Source organism: Biomphalaria glabrata, chromosome 15, assembly GCF_947242115.1.
Source record: "Biomphalaria glabrata chromosome 15, xgBioGlab47.1, whole genome shotgun sequence".
In the NCBI taxonomy this organism is placed as follows: domain Eukaryota; kingdom Metazoa; phylum Mollusca; class Gastropoda; family Planorbidae; genus Biomphalaria; species Biomphalaria glabrata.
This window is the reverse complement of record NC_074725.1, coordinates 16,576,286-16,596,338: the sequence shown is the minus strand read 5'-3', so window position 1 is coordinate 16,596,338 and position 20,053 is coordinate 16,576,286. Positions and strand designations below refer to the sequence as shown.

At 39.0% G+C, this 20,053-nt stretch overlaps 1 protein-coding gene across 2 annotated transcripts in view; it reads right to left on the bottom strand.

Annotated features, from left to right (window-relative positions):
- LOC106055747 (uncharacterized) overlaps positions 1-20,053 on the bottom strand; it is a 65,971-nt gene that overhangs the window by 6,554 nt on the left and 39,364 nt on the right. For both annotated transcript variants that reach the window (XM_056011833.1, XM_056011835.1), the window contains exons 19-28: positions 18,519-18,709; positions 17,443-17,597; positions 15,683-15,864; positions 14,545-14,721; positions 13,096-13,284; positions 11,726-11,850; positions 10,348-10,473; positions 9,214-9,324; positions 8,922-9,048; positions 150-267 (exon numbers count right to left, since the gene is read on the bottom strand). In XM_056011833.1, the coding sequence (XP_055867808.1) occupies positions 150-267; positions 8,922-9,048; positions 9,214-9,324; positions 10,348-10,473; positions 11,726-11,850; positions 13,096-13,284; positions 14,545-14,721; positions 15,683-15,864; positions 17,443-17,597; positions 18,519-18,709 (1,501 nt within the window). The remainder of the gene's footprint in view (positions 1-149; positions 268-8,921; positions 9,049-9,213; positions 9,325-10,347; positions 10,474-11,725; positions 11,851-13,095; positions 13,285-14,544; positions 14,722-15,682; positions 15,865-17,442; positions 17,598-18,518; positions 18,710-20,053) is intronic.

The following is a 20,053-nucleotide window of genomic DNA, read 5'->3' as shown; positions in this document are numbered from 1 at the left end:
GCAAAGTCGAAACGAAGATTTTTTTAGTTCAACAATTTATAAGAGTTTTGTATTGTTAAGAAATCGTGGGGGGGGGGGGGGAGCAGTGAAGTAATTGGTGTTACATTTCTGTTTGACCTAGTTCCACTGTCTTGGTGGCTTCCACTTACCTGTAGGTACTCTCAATGCAAGGGTTGATTGCGTTGTCCGTATACCCCTGGTTGGTTGAATAAATGGAATAGTCATGCTGGTCGTGTAGGGTATAGAGCTTGGACTGAGTCAATTTACCTAATAAACAGACAAGTACACTCCAGTGTTGAATGTTTTCAAAGATATTATCAAACTATTGATATCAAATCGTACTATGTAAATAGTACGGGGTTATAGATTATAAGTTCGTAGTTGGTTAATTTTTGACATCTTAAATAGAATTATAGATATCATACAAATTAAATAAAGTTTTGTTATTGCCATCTATAGCATATATGGTCTATGGTTCTTTGGCCTAATTAAAGTGTGTGGGCGGCCGTCGATACATTCGGGGTTTGAATCCTGATGGAGACGGTGGCATTGTAATCCTGGTTTAGATTTTATGACACAGGGATTTCTGACAGATAACATCTAACGGGTTTGTGCTAATTAGAAGTCAAGTAAGCTTGAGAAATTGTAGGCTTACAACATGGATTGATGTGATTTTATAAATGGTTATCAGCAGAGACTGAATAGGTATAAAATCGGCCCTGGTATTACCAAACGATCGGCCCTCAAGTTATTAATAAATGATAACGATGGGCATCCGTTCGTAACTGCTCTCATAAATAATAATACAAAGTTGGATAAAGTCTAGAGAACTGAGCTGACGGATGCTTGTGTTTACGTAACTTGTACTTGAAGGCTGGTAGACTTTATGTAATCTTAATGTAGACTGGCCCAACCTTAAATAGTTTGAATTGGTTTATATTTATAATGATCCGAGTGCTTATCACTAACGCATATTTTATATGAATTAACGAAATAAGAGACTTTCTGTTGATAGTTAATTATTTTTGTTGATTATATGTTTTAGGGACTGATACTCACCAAAAAGGACGGTATTCGGATACAAACTATTAAATTATATCGAAATGAGGTAGGCAAGTATTGCTGGTATAAAATTCTTAAAAAATGGCAGTACAAGGGCCAGTCGTTGCCTTTTATGGGCCCATTTTGTAAGAGAGTATGAAACTTTTACTATCGATCAGCCCTTTGTGTGCCTTCTCACCATGCGTCTGCCCTTTGTGTGCCTTCTCATTGTGCATCTGCCCTTTGTGTGCCTTCTCATTGTGCATCTGCCCTTTGTGTGCCTTCTCACTATCCATCATCCATCAGCCCTTTGTGTGCCTTCGCACAATGCATCTGCCCTTTGTGTGCCTTCTCACTGTGCATCTGCCCTTTGTGTGCCTTCTCACTATCCATCAGTTCTTTGTGTGCCTTCTCACTATCCATCAGCCCTTTGTGTGCCTTCTCACTGTGCATCAGCCCTTTGTGTGCCTTCTCACTATCCACCAGCCCTTTGTGTGCCTTCTCACTATCCACCAGCCCTTTGTGTGCCTTCTCACTATCCATCAGCCCTTTGTGTGCCTTCTCACTATCCATCAGCCCTTTGTGTGCCTTCTGACTATCTATCAGCCCTTTGTGTGCCTTCTTACCGTGCATTTGCCCAAATGCAATTTATAGCCAGTCAGTCCATGACCAACAGTATAAAGAAAAAGTTATTCTGGTTATAATTGCATTTAACTGGATTCACAAAATTTGTCAAATAATATTTTAAAGTGAATATTGTGTACTAGAATCTATATGTACTTGATTCTCAAAGTTATATGATCATTATTTGGAAGTTGTGATTGAAGTTGAAGTGTGAAGGCTGAGATTAAGTTATAAGTAGAACTAATTACAAAAGTGATTGCAAAACATCTATTGAACACCTGTATATATGCCTTAGGCACAACAACAGGGCTTCTGTTGTTAAGACCTCTGCGCGGTGTTGATTCTTGACAATCTGTCTAGTGTAGATCTAACTGTAGGTAACGCTGAACTCAACACTTCAGTAACACCGGCGAAAGGCCGAACAATCAAATATGTAGTCGACGCTGATATGTTGTTCTAACAATATGTTTAATACTCAAAAGGGAATCGTTCGATGTCAATAATGTCGTACTCAAGTCTACTACTTTACAATAAGCGTCCTCCTTCTAGCGTCGTTTAGAGCGTTCTTCTTTTTTAAAGATCTGTCACGTCACTTGTCGCTAATTAAAACTTTCCCCTTATTCCCGAAACAAATAACTAAATCCTAATCATGTCATAACAACTCCTCCCCCTCCCGCTAAAAAAAATTGCCTGTCAATTTTTTTAATCTACTGTCTTAGTCTTACAATGTGCAAGGGCCAAAATGTAGGGAAACATAAAAGACAACACAACTTGATTCTTGATTGCGATTTCAACTTCTCTTTCTGTGTCCACAATCAAGTTCCTCTGAACACATATTTCCCTCAAGTGTCACTAACTGATACTGTCCAATGTGATGTGCCATAGGTGACAGCAGACCTAGTTCGTTTGCGCTGACACTATAGGTGTGTCTATCTATGCTTCATCACATCACGTTCCAGAGGTTACACCGCTTTCCCTCACACGTCAGGACATACAATTTACCTAATATGACAAATTGACATTTATCAATACTCGTTCTCCCACTATATACCTAACGTTCTTTCGGGCATTTACAAGTGTATTTTATTTCCTCTCTCCACTTACTTGTCCCCACACGACCTAACTCTTGACTGATGTATGATAATGCTCAAATACAAAGAATAAATTATAAAACTTACTTTTCCTTGATGTAACTACATCGTCGCCTTATAAATGCCCTTTCTATTCATACACACATACATGCAATGCATACATACTACCCGAAATTACATAATTAACATGAGTCAATCTAATGATAACGTAATCGCATATACATTACAACATAAATATCCTATTCAAAGATACCTTAACCCAACCTAATACCCATCTAGTTATCCTATACTCTTAAGCGAGCAATTCTTGTATGTATGTATGCATGTATGTATATATATTTATATTTATATATATATATAAATTTTATTTCGAAAACGGCTCTAACGTTTTTCTTTAAAATTTCACGGTATGTGCATAATAGTGAGAAAAAAATTCTCATCTCATTGGCCACATCGGGAAAACTCGAGATCGACCGTTATATCGGTTTGAAAATGGCTCATTATCGAAAAATTAATTTTGGCTAGAATGTTTTATGAATGAAAATTTTCCATGACGTAAACGGGAAAAACGCTGCTTTCGTCACTAAGCTTACAGCAGTATACTAAAATATTTCTTTGCAAACAAGATCGAGTTCTAAAGGATCAATAGACCTAATTAAACATTTGCGCACCATCTTACTGTAGATTGATTTATTATAGAACTATGAAAGAAAAGTAATGAAATTAAATGTGCCGATATATGATTAGTTATTGTGTTTTAAGTGCTTAATAAGTTGTTTACTCTTTAATTGTGTAGAGCGGTGTAGATACCTTTTACTTTGTTGTTTATTTTGCTGGTGACCTCCAGCTGTCTCGTTCTGAGGTTGCATGCAACCATATGCTCTCTTCTATGTCAGCTAAGTCAAGTTTGCGCCATGCCTTGGAAGTGGCAAGATATGTAGGTCACAGCTGCAATCCTCATTAATTTTCGGACTCTAAGACAAGCCTTATTATTATTATTATTTTGCTGGTGAATTATTACCATGTGCTCATGCTTCGGTGTCTACCTCTCCTGTACCAAAACAAAGGAAAGGGTCATAACACAGCTTCTCTACGCCTTACTTGCTCACACTAAACATGATATCCATCTAGCGGTCAACGAGTTTGCGTACGCTGCAGTCTCTTTTGATTTAACTATAAACCTCGGTAAAAAGCTTGGAGTTAGGGCGTGTTGACGGAAGGCCCAAGAGAGATCTGAATGGAGGGATGTGTAAAAGCAGGCCATATCCCTCCACGGGCTGTAGCACCACTGGGATGGAAGGATGGCAAAAGCCGGTATGAACTTCTTATAGTCAGGCTGGGCAGGGCACGTATCCCGTATGGGTAACGAGCATATTGTTCGGCGCAACTGAGGTGCCCCACGGAAACGTTTCTTTAGAAAACTAATGCGATGATTTAAGTCTAATAAGAAAAAATGCGCCATTTTACTTTGTCACTAAGTGCATGTTTTACCCTATAACGTAGAAAAGTTACACTGCAATGACTTTCTTTCAAGCCATTAATAGTAAGCCTACAATTGTTTTACGCAAAAGATGGATTGTAAAACTATAAGACGGACGTGAGCTGTAGTTTGTCTAGGCTGTAGGAGGACTTAAAAGACTTTAAATTTAATCGACATGTACAATTAGGCCTACAATTAGAACTAACAGAACACTAAAACAACTCTTCAGATTAGTAGTCTTTATCCGATCGTTCATTTTCGTAATTACAAGAATATTCCCAAAATGACTTCGGGTATGACTTCCTTAACAAATTATTCATCCGAGCGAGGCTCGGTCACCTGATATTGACTACTAGTTAAGTCAATTAATTAAGAATAAGCAATTAAATGAAATCCAACTTATTTACACACTACAGTCTCATAGTGCTATGCTTCACAGGCTATCTACACGACTCATACATTTGTTCTCTCCAACTGGAGTTAACATCTCTTCTTACGCCACTATAGCCCGCTTGTGGCCTTCTACCTCGGTATGACTTGCGATTACCGCTACCACAGTCATCTCTTCTATCATCACTATCGGATACAGACCTGCGCCTCCTATCCGAACTCGCAATCTTCTGCTCAGACTGTTCTGCCCTACTCCAACAGTCTTTAGCGATGTGCCCATGTTTATGGCAGTTAAAACAAATTCTGTCATTTCTAGGTTTATTTCGCCTCATGTTGCCATACCTGCTTTTCCAACTTCTAACCTGTTTGTCAGAAGCGGCGCTGACACCTGCTACATTTCCAAGTAAAACATCTCTAGATAACCTCGGCATGGCTACCCCTTCGCAATACCCTGTGTATAATGGAGATCGAAGGAACACTTTGCACGCTTCGAATCTCTTAACTGCGCCGTCTGCCAACCTGACTGATTTGGTATAGCCTAAATAATCCTTAGATTTCACTAATCCCCCTCGAACTGCGAGTGTACTGCTAGCTGTGTCCCGGATCACATTTACCTGTTTATTATTTATCATGCCTGGATATAGTTTAAATCTATCTTCCCCACAATCAACGTAATTAATTTCTTCATCTGGATCACTATGTCCGCAATCACGATCCCTGTCTTGGATGCTCCTTACAAAATTAACCCTATCCGGTGGCCGATTATCCCTCTCTTGTCTACGGTTTTCTCGATTACCTCTCCTATCACTAGTGCCACTATTACCCTGTGCATTTCTATTGCCAGCTCCATTCCCTCTATGTTTCTTACACTGGTATGCCATGTGTCCCTTTTCCTGACAGTTAAAACATGTAACATCCCTAAGGTTTCTATCACCCGCTTTAGGTCTATCTATTCTCCTATCATAACTTTCCCTGCCATTGTTTTCATTTTCCCAGGATCTATCCTTTATGCCATCATAACTATCCCGACCATTGTTCCCACGTTCCCTGGACCTATCATTTCTCCTACCATAATCCCTATCATTACCATCATTTCTCTTTACATAATTTACCAGGTCAATAACTTTTTTGTGGTCGCTAACTGAAAGTGGGTTGTTTGGGTAAGCATTCTTAAAGATCCTAATAATTTCTACCAAGTCTTCAATTACCTTAGGGTTTCTTTCTTTTACAAAGGACTGTAGCTGAGGGTCGCACTTATTGATAAAGTTATCAATCAGAATGAAGTTCTTCAACCCCTCGTAGGTGTTCTCCACATTCTCGAATGCGAGCCATTTAGTGAAGAAGTCTTTCTCTGAGTTGATAGTTGTTTGTGGATCAACTTGGCTGGATGGGGTGTTTTCGTAATACTTCTTTCGGAATGTTGCCGCGTTGTGCCCGTATGCGTTTAGCAGTTCCTTCTTTAGCACCTGATAGCTGTTTTGCATGGAGTGGTCATGGTTTTGGCAAATCGTGAGGGCTTTCCCATGTACGAAGTCCAACAAGATTTCGGACCACTCCTTCTCCTGAACATTAAACTTTGCAAGTTTAATTTCAAAGCGTTTCAGATAGTCGCCGATGTCGTCCTTGTCTTCCGCAAAAGGTTGGATTTTCTTCTTCATACATGCGGCGCTACTATGGCTTTCTATGTTGGCACTATTGTTGCTGTTTCCTTCGGTGGGCACACTTACACCAGCCTCTATCCTCATCTGTTCTACTTGAATTCTCACTTTTCTATCCGCCTCTTCTTTTTTCTCCCTCTCGATGCGTTCCGCCTCTCTAACCTTTTCCCGTTCTACACGGTCTGCCTCTTCTTTTTCTTTTTCTCTGGCTCTCTCAGCTTCTCTGACTCGTTCCCGCTCTCTGCGGTCTGTTTCTCTTATCCTCTCCTTCTCTAAGCGTTCTGTTTCTGCCGCCACCATCTGCTGCACATAGGCGGCCAGTTCTTTGCCGCGTAGTTCCAGTTCTGTCTTGGCCTCTTGGATTAGCTTTTTCCTAAACTCTTCTAGGTCGTACCCTGGAGCAGTTGCCATATTACTTATTTGTTACTTTACCTCGCTTTTTATTTAAATTGTCTTACACAACAGCCTAATAGCTTCTATTACCTATGTTCTATAAATCAAATTATCTTTTGAGCGTACTCTCGCTCCGCGGCTTCCTGATATCTCTTAATTCAAATGGATTAAATTCGTCACTCTACCCTTGGAGTCTAGACTACCAACTCCGACTTATAATAATTTCTGTACTTTCCAAGATACACTTAGTATCCTTGGTACCAGTGTGTAGGCTACCCTTTGACCCGACTGAATACGCTGTGCGACACACGCACACTCAACCGACTACGTGTTACTCAACACGAGTCGCCGGTAAATAGACCAACCTGTCTATTTACAAATACTAAATTTACAAATGGGCAATCAGGCTTCACCTCGATTGTTCCCCAGATCTAGTCTAGATTACGCTAGATCTTAGTTACTTCTTACCTGCTTTCACAGCCAGGAGTGTATATAACTTACTCATACAAATAAACTATGAAAATAAACCTAAATACGTTAAACACCAAACTATGGATCTAGTTCTAATGAATGAGACTTTCGTCTGACAGTAAGACTTAAGACAGGAGTATTGCAAACAATTAATACATGACGTTACTAAAAATGATTAACTAAATGATTCACATTCACATACAGGACGAATTAACAGCTAAACGTATATCTGGACCTCTTGCTAGATTACACCTAATTTTAAGGATATCCCCAATCCACCACGATTTAACCTGGTAGTGATAATCTAGCGAGTGGTCACTTCCCTACAGACTCTAATTATTCTAAGGAGAAAGTAGTTAAATAACACTTGACTTATCTGTCTAAGAAGCGGCGATGCGATAACTCCACAGTCAGTCTCGGGTCCACTCTTCCTACGCTAATGTCTGTCCCGGCGGCAAGGCTCACGGCGATGTCTTCCCTAGCGGTGAGATAAGGACAGCGAACGTTTCGGCTCTCCAAGGTCCTTCGGTACTGGTCTGCAACGGCTCCGGTTCTTCGGTGGTACGGCGTCTGGTTCTGGTTCACGGTGATCTGTCGTCTGGCTCCGGTTCGTCGGTGACGTAGAGTCTGGTTCCGGTTGCTGGTTCCAAGGCAGGTACGGTGGTTCCAGGTGGTTGTCTGTCCAAAGTGAAACTGGAACGGTCCACCAGTTGACCCAGCGACAAAGTCAAAGTCCAGTGCTAAAATACCGGCTATCTGGCTATCTACCGTGTAGCACAGATTCAGCCGAGCCGTAGATCAAATTAGCACTACTGTACTTAAGTTCCGTAGGCAGTAAGATGGCTCCTACGTCAAAAGTTCTTTGGCGTGACCACAACGGTCGATCTTGGTCTTGCAGAGGTGACCTTCACGTTCGTTCTCAAGATGCCGGGCAGGCGATATCTCTTCAGTACGGCTTCGACAGGACGGTTTTCTTCCCTTCAGCAACTGTAGCCTTCTCGAACCCGAACTACAGGCTTCAATACGATGCCTCAACGTATGGGCGTTTACCAATTACAACTGTAGATCTAGATCAATATTTCGTTACCTCCTAGGTCTCCGAGTCCAGGATCTCACTGGCTTTCCTTCGCCGACGTGGCTGTACAATCAGGGTCTAGCTGCAGACTAGGCCGATGACGTTAACTTCTGCCTCCTCCTAACAGAGGGCTTCTATCCTTCTGGATGTTGATGCCAGTGAACTCCGAGTCTGGGGTCGCCACGTTGTTAAGACCTCTGCGCGGTGTTGATTCTTGACAATCTGTCTAGTGTAGATCTAACTGTAGGTAACGCTGAACTCAACACTTCAGTAACACCGGCGAAAGGCCGAACAATCAAATATGTAGTCGACGCTGATATGTTGTTCTAACAATATGTTTAATACTCAAAAGGGAATCGTTCGATGTCAATAATGTCGTACTCAAGTCTACTACTTTACAATAAGCGTCCTCCTTCTAGCGTCGTTTAGAGCGTTCTTCTTTTTTAAAGATCTGTCACGTCACTTGTCGCTAATTAAAACTTTCCCCTTATTCCCGAAACAAATAACTAAATCCTAATCATGTCATAACACTGTCCAGGGGCTTTTGCAAGATAGTATTTCAGTTCCTCATGTCCAGACTCAAATGTGCACATGTAACAGTCAAGCCCTGTGACTAAGAGAAGTCCTAGATCTACTTGATTCTACAGCTCAGTTTAACTCATTTAACCTTTATTTATCACACAATTTCCTTCACTGACCTATATCAGCCGTTTTTCTCTCCCTGTTTTTCATGGCCACAATGGCGGCGTGGGCGTGTCCTGGCATGTCAAACTCTGGGATGACCTCAATTTGTCGAGCATTGGCGTAGTGTAAAATGTCTTTGTACTAGACATATTGGTGTAGAAGAGAAAAAGAGGCATTACAATTTTAGAAAATAAATAATCAACGGTGTATACATTTTATATTTAAACTCATTTGTACATTATATATTTAAACATTTTTTTACTTTTTATATTGAGACAAATTTGTACATTTTATCTGCTATCTTACATCTTGAATTGTGTAGTAGCCAGTTCCACTGTTGTCCACTCCAGCCCCAGAGCCCAATGTGGACATGACACACTCCCTCTCTTCTGGGTCATGGCATCGTCTGGAAGTGATCTAAAAGTAGCAATGACTGGTGTAAATTTAATGATCGAATTGTTTCTTACATTTGGTCTGCTAAAAAGTTATTTCTAAAGTCCAGACAATCTGTTTATTTGTATTTTCCAAACATAAGTGCACATTTTAAAAATAAAATTAATCAAAGAGTTTAATAGTCGAATAGCTATATTAGCACATACAAGTATGAACATAACTTAATAGACAGTTGTTTAGAAGGTTGATTGAGGCGGTCAGTAACATAATTAAAAAGACGTTGATTCCAGCTAGTGCAGTGAGTGCATTGCATTTCAGCACGTCAATAAACGAGACAAACTTATGTCTGGAACTTCTACAAGGACATGATCTGCCGTGGGGTCTGTCTGGCCGTGGGGTCTGTCTGGCCATGGGGTCTGTCTGGCCATGTGGTCTGTCTTACAATTTGGTCTGCCGGGTTGTGTGGTCTGAGACTCTGAATGTTTAAAGTCAATTCAATCGTATTCAGTTATCTAGGCTGTCTCTTTATACTTCTGCGTAAATGTTATTAACACAACTTCCGTAAGCCAAGTGTGAATTGGTTACACATTTACATGCCCTATTCTTTACGTGAAAACAAACACACAGATGAAATTAAAAAAACAAATATGCGTGTAGACTGTAAAATGGTGGAATATACTAAAGCATTTAAAGCTATATCCCATAATGTGGACTTTGCAAAGACACGTTCAAATTATTGCTACAAGAAGTTTTCCCAAACTGTGGGGTTTGTTTATATTAATTGTTATTCTGCCAGCTTGCCAGAGAGGTCTGGACGACAGTGGGAAGTTTATTTCTTTTATTTAAGGTTTTCTTCGAAGAAAACGTTCCAAGCTCAAGAATGGTGCCAGCATAAACATTTGTACCATCGAAGGGGAAAGACCAAATGAATGGTCACTCATACGAGAATGTTAAATGATAAGACCTGCAATATAAGCTGTGAGATAAAAGTTTTAGACTACAATCTTAAGTCAAGATGTTTAAGAAAGTGCAATAGAAACTGCTAACCGTAGTGAGCTCTTCCAGTCCTGGTATCTCCAGTCTCCAACCTTCATCATCAGACAGGTGAAAATGTAGTTTATTTAACTTGTAAAGGGACATAACTTCCAAGAGTTTCAGAATTGTTTCTTTTGACTGAACGTTATATGTAGATGAAAGGGCCAAAATAAAAATTTAATAAAGGGAAGTTTTTAAACAAAAAAGTTGTACCAGCTTTTTATCACATATTTTAATTGTATATTTCCTAAAATATGAGAGCTTGTAGGTAAAGGATTTGATGTTCACTTTTATAACTATTGCATCCTTAAATGTGTCTACAACAGAGAACAATAGCCATGATATATACAGACGGAAAATAGAACAATCAAATGAATGGTGAACAATTTATGAGGTAGAATGTTACTTTTCGTGAGAGGCCATGAGATTTGCTTTCTTTGTTTTTGACGACGAAAAACCTTTTTAAGCTACTGAAGAGAAATATAGTTAAATCCTAAAATAAAACAAGGTAACACAAACTCCTAATCGGCCCCCGAAGTGGTCCACCTAGCAGGTAAATTCGCAGGTTTCAATATATTTTAGAAGGAATGACATGCAATTCTATCAAAGGCTAATGACAGAGAAGAATGGAGAAAGAAGGTTGACAGATCTCAGTTTGACTCAGTAGCGCCCAAAGATCCAGAAATTAAAAAATCCAATTCTTCACTAGGATTCGAACTCGGGACCCCTGGTTCAGAAGCCAAGCTCTTTACCGCTTTGCCACCGCGCTCCGTTATAATTATAGTGGTTAATTTTTATTTAAGACATTTGGTACGTTTTCTCATTAAAACTTGATTCCTATAGAAACCTATAATCTTATAATCATCTGCCCAAGTGCGTAACGAAAGGTAGCTGTGGACTCAGGTGTAAGAACACGATGGTGTGTTTTTTCCGGTCATCCGAGCAACTAGTCAGAGTCTTGTACATCACTTTGTAAACTTGTGTCTGTTTCTCGCTCAGTGACAACGATACATACACACGGGATGCTCACAAAATGGGGTAAAAAGTTTAAACATTTCTTAACGAAGAAATATTTTCTTTTTCTTTTTCTTTTTTTAAGGGACTCCGGGGTTCCGTGTTGATCAAGGAACCGACAAAATTAGCCTCGATGCCCCATGGTTGCTACGGGACAGCTTTCGCTCTGACCTTAGTTACAGATTGTTTAAATCTGTTTGACTACCTTGTTGTCATTGATGCTCTGTGAGAAACAGGACTAAATATTAGCCAACAAATCGCTGTTGAATTCTATTTCATAACAAGGAATCTTTTATTATTTGTAAAGAGGTTTATATTCATTGCCGAGGGTTTAATTACGCAATCATGTTTAAATTAAGTTTAAAATTAAACTTACCTGAAAATTTCGCCCAGTGTCCACGTGCTGACCTCTGTAAGGAAACCTGGGCCAGTCGATTATCTCACAGTGAGGTATAGACCCCGCTGGTGATGTCTTCAAGGTCAGGTGAATCAAAGAGATGGCTGCAATCATTGAAGCGATAGATACTTGTTACTTATTAGATCGACACAGAGGATAGGATTGGTCTAACGTAGCAATTCATCTTTATTTTTAAATGAACCTGAATTTCAAATGTATCTTACAGTAAGTAGAATCTGTCTTTTTTTGTTTTAGTTTGTCACACCAGTGTCGTGTAGGTGGAAAAGATGTTTGCTTGGTCGTGAGATATGCGCTCTGGACTGTTAGATAGTTTCGATGGTTCCTGGTTCAAACCCCACTCGATGACTTCCCCCTTCGTCCTGCAGTAGGTTTGGGCTAGGATGTACTTTTTCATCAAATCTTAAGGAACATCCGAAACATGTCAAACATTTTACAAAAAAACATCGGATTCGAATCTGTCCATGCTGGTGGAACCTTTCTTCAAAGGGAACTAAATCTGTTTTTATAGAACGATCACGACGACAGTTCAAAGTGATAAGTAACAACCGGGGAGGTAATTCAAATTCTCTGTGTTCTCACTTTCAAACATCAAAGTAGAGCTAAGAACATCACATAAATGATCCAAGTCTCTACCAAGATTCAAACTCGCGTTTCGGACACAACTAGGTCACCAAACCCAAAGATTTACTTTATGACTATGTTACCAGGAGTTACTAAGCCAGCGACTCATCTGGGATCTGCGATAGTCTTCCGAGACAATAGAAGCCATATAGACCACCAGACCCATAGATTTAATTTTCTTAATCGAATTTATTTTTAAATAAAAAGAATTAAATAACAACATGTTAAGTTAGTTCTTATTAAAAATGTTCCATGGCATTACAAAACAGTACTTCCAAATATTTTGTTTCTTGAGATTTAATATATGGAGTGATATATGATATATGCAAAGTTCAAAATAAGTCTTTCATATACATATAGTTGTAAATATGTAGTGGTAGGTATGTAGATGTAAATGTGTAGTTGTAAATATGTAGTGGTAAAATGTTTTGTCAAATGTTTGACATGTTTCGGATGTTCCTTCAGAGTTGAAGATAATTTACTTCCTAGTCAAAACCTTCTGCAGGACAACGTGGGATGGCAGAGGGCAGGGTATGAACCCATGACAAAAGTTCGAACGACAGTCCCGTGTGCATACAGCATGACCTGCCAGGTAGGTATGTAGATGTAAATGTATAGTTTTAAATGTGTAACTGTACATATGTAGCGGTAGGTATGTAGATGTAAATGTGAAGTTTTAAATGTGTATTTGTGGATGTGGTAAATACCTCCGTAGAAAACTCCCTTGATGGTCTTTCCAGTGATGTCCACAGTTTTGCCACTGACCATCACCTTATATATTTCTTCACTGGCGTTATTGCCGGCCACATGACCAATGCGTAAGAGGATAAAGTCAGATTCAGTAGAGTTGGAACTAATCGTCAGTCTTATGCCTGGCACTAACTTGGTCAACGTCTCTAGTAGAAGATTCAAAACAATTAGTTAAAATTATAACACATGAATAGAAAGTGTTCAATTGAATATTACTATTACATTGAAAGAGCTTGCTGTTTATATCATCCCTAGCAGTACACACACCGGCCAGGCCGTCAATTTGTTCCTTGGTTTTATAGTGTTTATTATAGCCGGAACAGCCACCTCTTTTTTTTTTTTTTTCTTAATTTTTTGTATAAAATGCCACATTTTAACGATCAACCTACATTACACCATATAGTGTGAATGTGTATCTGATACAATGAAACTTCACGGCCTGCTCTCTCTTTCATTCTCTCCCTCCCTCCCTCTCTTTCGCTCTCAGTAATCCCCCCCCCCCATTTAGTTTTTATTTATCTGCACATCGTAATTTCTCTATTGAGCACGGTTCTTAGTGAGCGTCTACGAGTTAAAAGGAACCTGTGCGGATCCGTGCGACAATTTAAGAGATATCTTGATTGAATCAGTGAGTGAGTTCATGGTATTTTACGTTTTTATCGTATCTTATCTTATATTATACAGACGTTACTTCAAAAAAAAGATCATCGATTAGGTTTAAATGATCGTGCTGTGAATATTAATATGCGCTCTGTTTGCTTAACTCGTTTTGGATTTACCTTCAGAGTGGAAGATGATTTTGCCCAAACCTCTTGCAGGACGGCGGGGGGGGGGGGGATGGCGGGGAGAGCTCCGGCCGAGACCATTCGTTCCAGAAGGCCTGAACACTAGCTTGTGGCGTTGCAGCTTGTGGGCAGTAGAGACCAACAGCTCGTTGTCACGTTGTAAACGCCTGTGACGTGGCAACAAGCTATTGGTCTAAACTACACACAGGTTGAGACGTTCCAGGTCAGTATTCAGGCCTTCTATGAAGATTGGTCTCGCTCCAGCCCGGAGCCATCGAGACGACAGTTCAGAGCGCGCACCACACGACCAGGGACCCATCCTAAATGGGTGTGCTGATGTTAGGCTATGCTAGCTTCCAGTAGGTTGATGTCCCCAATGCGTAATGGCTAAAAAAAATCTCACTAGCAGAGTGGTTACAATGCGGCTTGAGGAAGTTTGAGCCATGAGTTCAAATTCAGTTCTTCCCCCTCCCCCCCCATTTTTTAAATGCTTTTTTAAATTGTTAGCGTACATCTATTACAAATTTAATTACATACTGATCCCATACTAACTGATACAACTATGCTTTATATAAGCTTTTTTTTTTTTAAAGAGTATTTTAAAATTTAATGTATTCCTGCCTTTAAGATAAATTGCCACTTCCTTGAGACTAGGGTCTGCATACACGATAGTCACTGGATTGTCCGGGAGTCTAAATTGACTGCCGTCCAGGCTTTTGAAACTGACTGGCGTTGGGATGATCAGTGACGCGGGCAGTGGTGACATGTCTTTGTCCATATTTCTGTCGTAGCGTGCACCTGGAAAGTATGCAAGAAATTATTATTTTAATAATATGATATTAAATGCTGGAGTCAAATGAAATATTACCATATTGTCATAATAAACTAAAGAATTAAGTGTAACATGAAAAAAATAATGTATTATACCCCTAATGGATCACATCTAGTGAAAGACTGTCAGCTTAACCTCGCCGCAACAACTCACTGTCAAAAAAAAAAGTGCCCATTTCATACCTTGAGGTCTATATAGGCAGATGATGTCAAGGTCATCTGTTTGTATGGAAGACGGTTAAAGAGTGTGTCGTGTGGTAATCACAAAAACATACCGCCTATTACTTTCCCCAACTAAAGTCAGGTACCCATTAGAGATAGGTAATCTGTGGTAAAGCTAAGATAAATAAGTTCCATGCAAATCACAACAGACATTACACGAGAACCTAACAGTTTATGCCTGATTACTACATTTTAATTTAACTTTAATAAGGAGCAGCAATTTATTTAAATAATCGAAGTCTTTTATTTCTTGAGTATTCCCTTCATGCATTCTTCAATAATACAAGTATCAAAAAATAATCTCGACGTCAGTATTAAGAAGTAATTCTAAGCTCTTTCTTCATGGTCGAAAATGAAAATTATCTGATTTCCATGTTTAAATATCGCCTGCTTTTTGGTCGAACACATTGGCAACACATTCGCCCACCAGACGTCTAATTTGTATGAAGAAATAGTTGTGGGTGTTTTAGATCATAGTTTCTGATTGATACTCATGCTAAAAATATTGAAACCTGCCTTTTTACCTGTAGGCTGAACTACTTATTGCACAGATGCCCCATGGCTGGACCCTTAGGAGATATCCTCTGAGTTTTTGTGTGAAACATAAAGTCTCTTTTTTATAATCTTGTTTCCTATTGAAGTTGGAAGGTTAGAAGCAATTTAATCGAGCTTATATATTAATCTTAAATTTTCCTGTCAAACTGACCTGGAGTCCAGGGCTCGAACTGATCTTCTGCAAACCTCTTCCACTGTTCCTTCTTGGTGAAGGGACTGACGTATTCAAGCTTTTCCCCAACAGTGCTCACCATGTCACGTGCGCTCATCCCCGGGGCGCTCACGTACCATCTAGGCATGGACTCAGAACGTGAAACACACCAGTTAGCTAACCTGTGAAACATGATAGAGTTTAACAAAGCTTATATCAACTCACTCTGTCTGTCTGTCAGTCTGGTAAAAAATTTGTCCCGTTATTTCTTCCACAGGCAGAGCCGGCCTTAGGCCACTTCAACCTATGTGGTCGCAGTGGGGCCCGCACTTTCATAGGTCCTCCGCTAATTCTATGTGGAAATTATTAAATTAAACCATTATGACCTATATATAATAACAGGATTTCCTCGGCCTTCTGATTTTCCAGAAATTCCAAAATATATGACACAGTCATTAAAATCTCATGAAATCAATAAAATCTCCTGAAAACTCATAAATAATCTCCTGAAAAATTGACAAAATTGTAATTTTGTGGTCTGAATTGTACGCGCGATAAAAGACGGCTTTGTTAGCTTTCATTTAAATGATTCATTGCAAAGACGAATGTATATTTGAATACAAAATGTAACTTTTGACATAATGCTTATCTCCGTACCCTGACTGGACTCAGCGTTTCACACAGTGACGCGCAATTGTTAGGGCCACATGCATTCTCGGATCAAGTTGAAACTTTGCACAATTATTTATTGGCATAGACAAAAATTAAATCAATAAAAAAGTTAACAAATTATTCAATTAATTCCTGGTAATTAATTATTTTGTTTGATACCAACAAGGGAAAAATTCCTTCTGGATTCATATATATGGCTCAATATGTAGGGTCTAGTACTCTTAGATAATTGAACGCTTTATTTCTCCAACACCCATTCTCGGATCAAATTTGAATGAGTAAATAACGATTTACTATAACTAACAAAGGAAACAATATACAATAATTAACCAACTATTTTTGGTAATTATTAGTTTGTTTAATATTAAATAATGGAAATAACTTCTACATTATTGAGAGATATATTTGTGCGTTCTTCCTCAGATATTTTTTTAAAAGGATTTTTTATATTTTGCTTGTTGAAAAGAATCAGCTCATTATTGTAAGTTTCTGGTAGTTTCACAATATTTCTTATAACTATAGCAATAAGACTCAAGACTCCGACGGATAATTGTCAATGACAAATGGAAGTTGAAAAGGTAACAAAACAAAACACGTTTATTGTCCTGTCAGACAGCGAGTGCTGCACTTTGACGGTGGACAGATCAGGAAATAAGTTGCCTCTGGATTCCTTAACTCTTTCTCTCCGTAATTATTTGTCCTCGTTCCGATAGTATTATTCATTTTGCTAATTTCTATTTCACTATACTGTCATGATTAAACTTCAATAACTTTTTAGTTTGTTATCAGAAAATGTTATATTTTTTTATAGGGGAATGCAAGCTCTTTTTACATTACACAAATTAAAGTTTATAAATCCAAAAATCATTTTAGCTTAATGGGAGTCAAATCGTCAATTAGGAGAGAAGGAGTTAATTAGTAGAAGGTTACTTTGTGTTTTAGTGTATAGATCGAGAAAATCCCATCAAGCTATCACTAAACATAAATAAAACCAATTTTATTGTTTTCTAGTTGTTTGGACTACACCAAAGATGACTCAGTTACACTGCACATTTCTGGAACGTAAACAAGGTCCACATGAACATTACCTAAAAGTAAAGTTGACACTTTCCCAGCTGTCCAGACCCTGGAACAAAGGCGTGGGGCCGAGACTGTACAAATAGCCCTTCACGTGGTCAATACTCATTTTGACCTTGGAGTCCAGGTAGGTGTGACCTTCATCCAGGAACTCGGACTCCACAGCCTGTACAAAATCAGACATAGATAGTTCAGAATGTACTTTCATTAAGAAACTCTTGATCTCGAACGATCTTTTCGATAATATAACATTTGGGTGTCCCTTATCAGGGACGTTTAACAACATCTGAACAGACTAGACTAAAATGTTCAATCCCTTTTCGTTATCAGTGGAAGAAAAATAGAACAGCCTGCACAATAATTTGTTAACTTTATTACAATATTTGTAAAAATTGAAATCAAAAGATGGGAGTGGTGAGGCGGCCCGGGTGTGTGAGGGGGGGGGGAGGTATTCAAATATATATTAAACAAATGAAGTCATGGCCCAGCCAAACGTTTAGGACCACTTCCTCCCTTTTCCTTTAGATTAATAGAAATTAGCAATGTTGACCCCATTATTACAAATGGAAAGGACCTCGTTAGGATCCGGACTATACTGCTAAAGGGGTCGGAATGCTGTGAGTTAGGGTCGATGCCTTAAAGTCGAGTAGGTTATCGGGACTCTTAGTGTGTTTATAGCGTATGCTTATGTTTCAGCCGTTCAGCCAGAAAAGAAGATTATATCGTCCAAGCCCAAACCTCCTGCTGGACGGCAGGAGATGACTGCTAGCAAGGCTCAAACTCGGAATCATCGTTATGACAGTCGGAAGCGCAAACCACACGACCAGGCAGCCTTTGTCCTATCCAAACAACGAAAGTGAAGCCCTAGGCACTATCGGATTTGTATATCACTGGAGTGTTGTATTAAACAGGTAGAATCATATGGAATGTTTAAATGCAGGCCCATTTTAATTTGATTATTATAAAACGTTGATAATGTTCGCTTCCTTGCTTTGCAAATATCAATCATCAAAAACACGCGAAACAAAAAATATTGTGAAAGAAATAAAGCCGCGTTAACACTAATCTATATAAACACAATACTTACATGTACTGAAGGGAGATAGATGCGCCAGTTGCCTGCTGGGACGGTCCTGCTGCCATTGTTTGTTAGTTGGACGTTGGCCACATAGTACTGCTCGCCATAGGTCAAGTAATTATCTACCACAGTGAAGTTGACCACAAGAAACTTACTGATGTAATCAACGGTTGATTGAAGGACAGGTCGCAGTGGAGGAGCTGTTTTGTTGAATCAAAAGATTATAGTGTTAATATTTACCTCAAAAATAAAATCCCTAGAGCGCCAGATGCAAGTAGGCAATATGACGAAGTAGATCTAGAAGAAAATGTGTTTTTTGTGTACATTATTAAACACAAGTCGACCCACAGTAGCATACGCCGCTGTTTTGCAGGGTCGGCCATTTGGTCACTGCAACCTATGCTACCGTAGTGGGCCTCGCGCTTTCATAGGCCCCACGCTTATCCTAGGCGTAAATTATTAAATTAAACCATTTTATAACTTATAACAGATTTTACTCGGCCTTCTGATTTACCAGGAGCACGTGGAAATTTCCTGAAATTTTAAAATATACAGAAAATTCCTGGAAATCTCCGGAAATTATTTAAATCTTTTGAAAAATCATTTAAAAAATTGTTATTTTGGGGTGTCATTCAATATGGAAAACGTGACCGCAAATCCTACGCGTGATAAAAAACGACATTATACAATACCCGTAATTGTGTAATCTGGTGAAACAAGCTTCTCGCGCCTCAAACTAATGAAGAATTATTAGAGGTCAACAATTCTCAAAGATAGATTGAAACATTTAGTAATTCTTGCTACTGAGCGTGATCTATGTAGGAAATAAAATGTTCATGATATACTGTATGACTTCGCTACACGCAAGGCTCGTAAAGTAATTCTATAAGTAGAAAGGAATGAATAAAATACAAACATGAATTTATTTTCTAATACAAACTCTTAATTTTCACTTATTATTCTTATTTCTAACCAAACTTGGCCCCGCGAAATCCGTTTCGCATAGGGCGCCACAACGGTTAAGTCCGGCCCTGCTATTTAGTGACGGGTGAATACTACATTTTTCCCCCCTCCCCCCAATTTTTTTCGCCGCTTAAGTTATGTGGGGTAACTCTAGTCCGACTTGCAGAAATAAAAGAGTGATCTTTCCATTACATCTTGGTGGTGTCAGGAATGGTTGAGCCATGAAGAGAATTATATACATAGCTAGATCTTATCTAACAGAAGAGAGAAGAGAGAGCATTTATTCTGCGCATGCTCACAATATGTCACGTGTTCAGTGACAGTTTAGTCAGACCTAGCAGATGGAGAGGCACTAGAGAATTAGATACATTTATGCTCGTCTTTTCTAGAAAGTTCTTTCCTTCTCTGAAGTCTTTGATCACTAAGTGAAAACGTCACTTATGGGAAAAGGTTTTATCCCAGGGACAGAACCTGAAGGTATGAAGAATGGATTTTAGCTTCTATTTTCAAAAATAAGTTTAAACTTACAAGATATTTATAAAATGTAATGTATGCGAATGTCTAGCTCTCTTATCATAAGG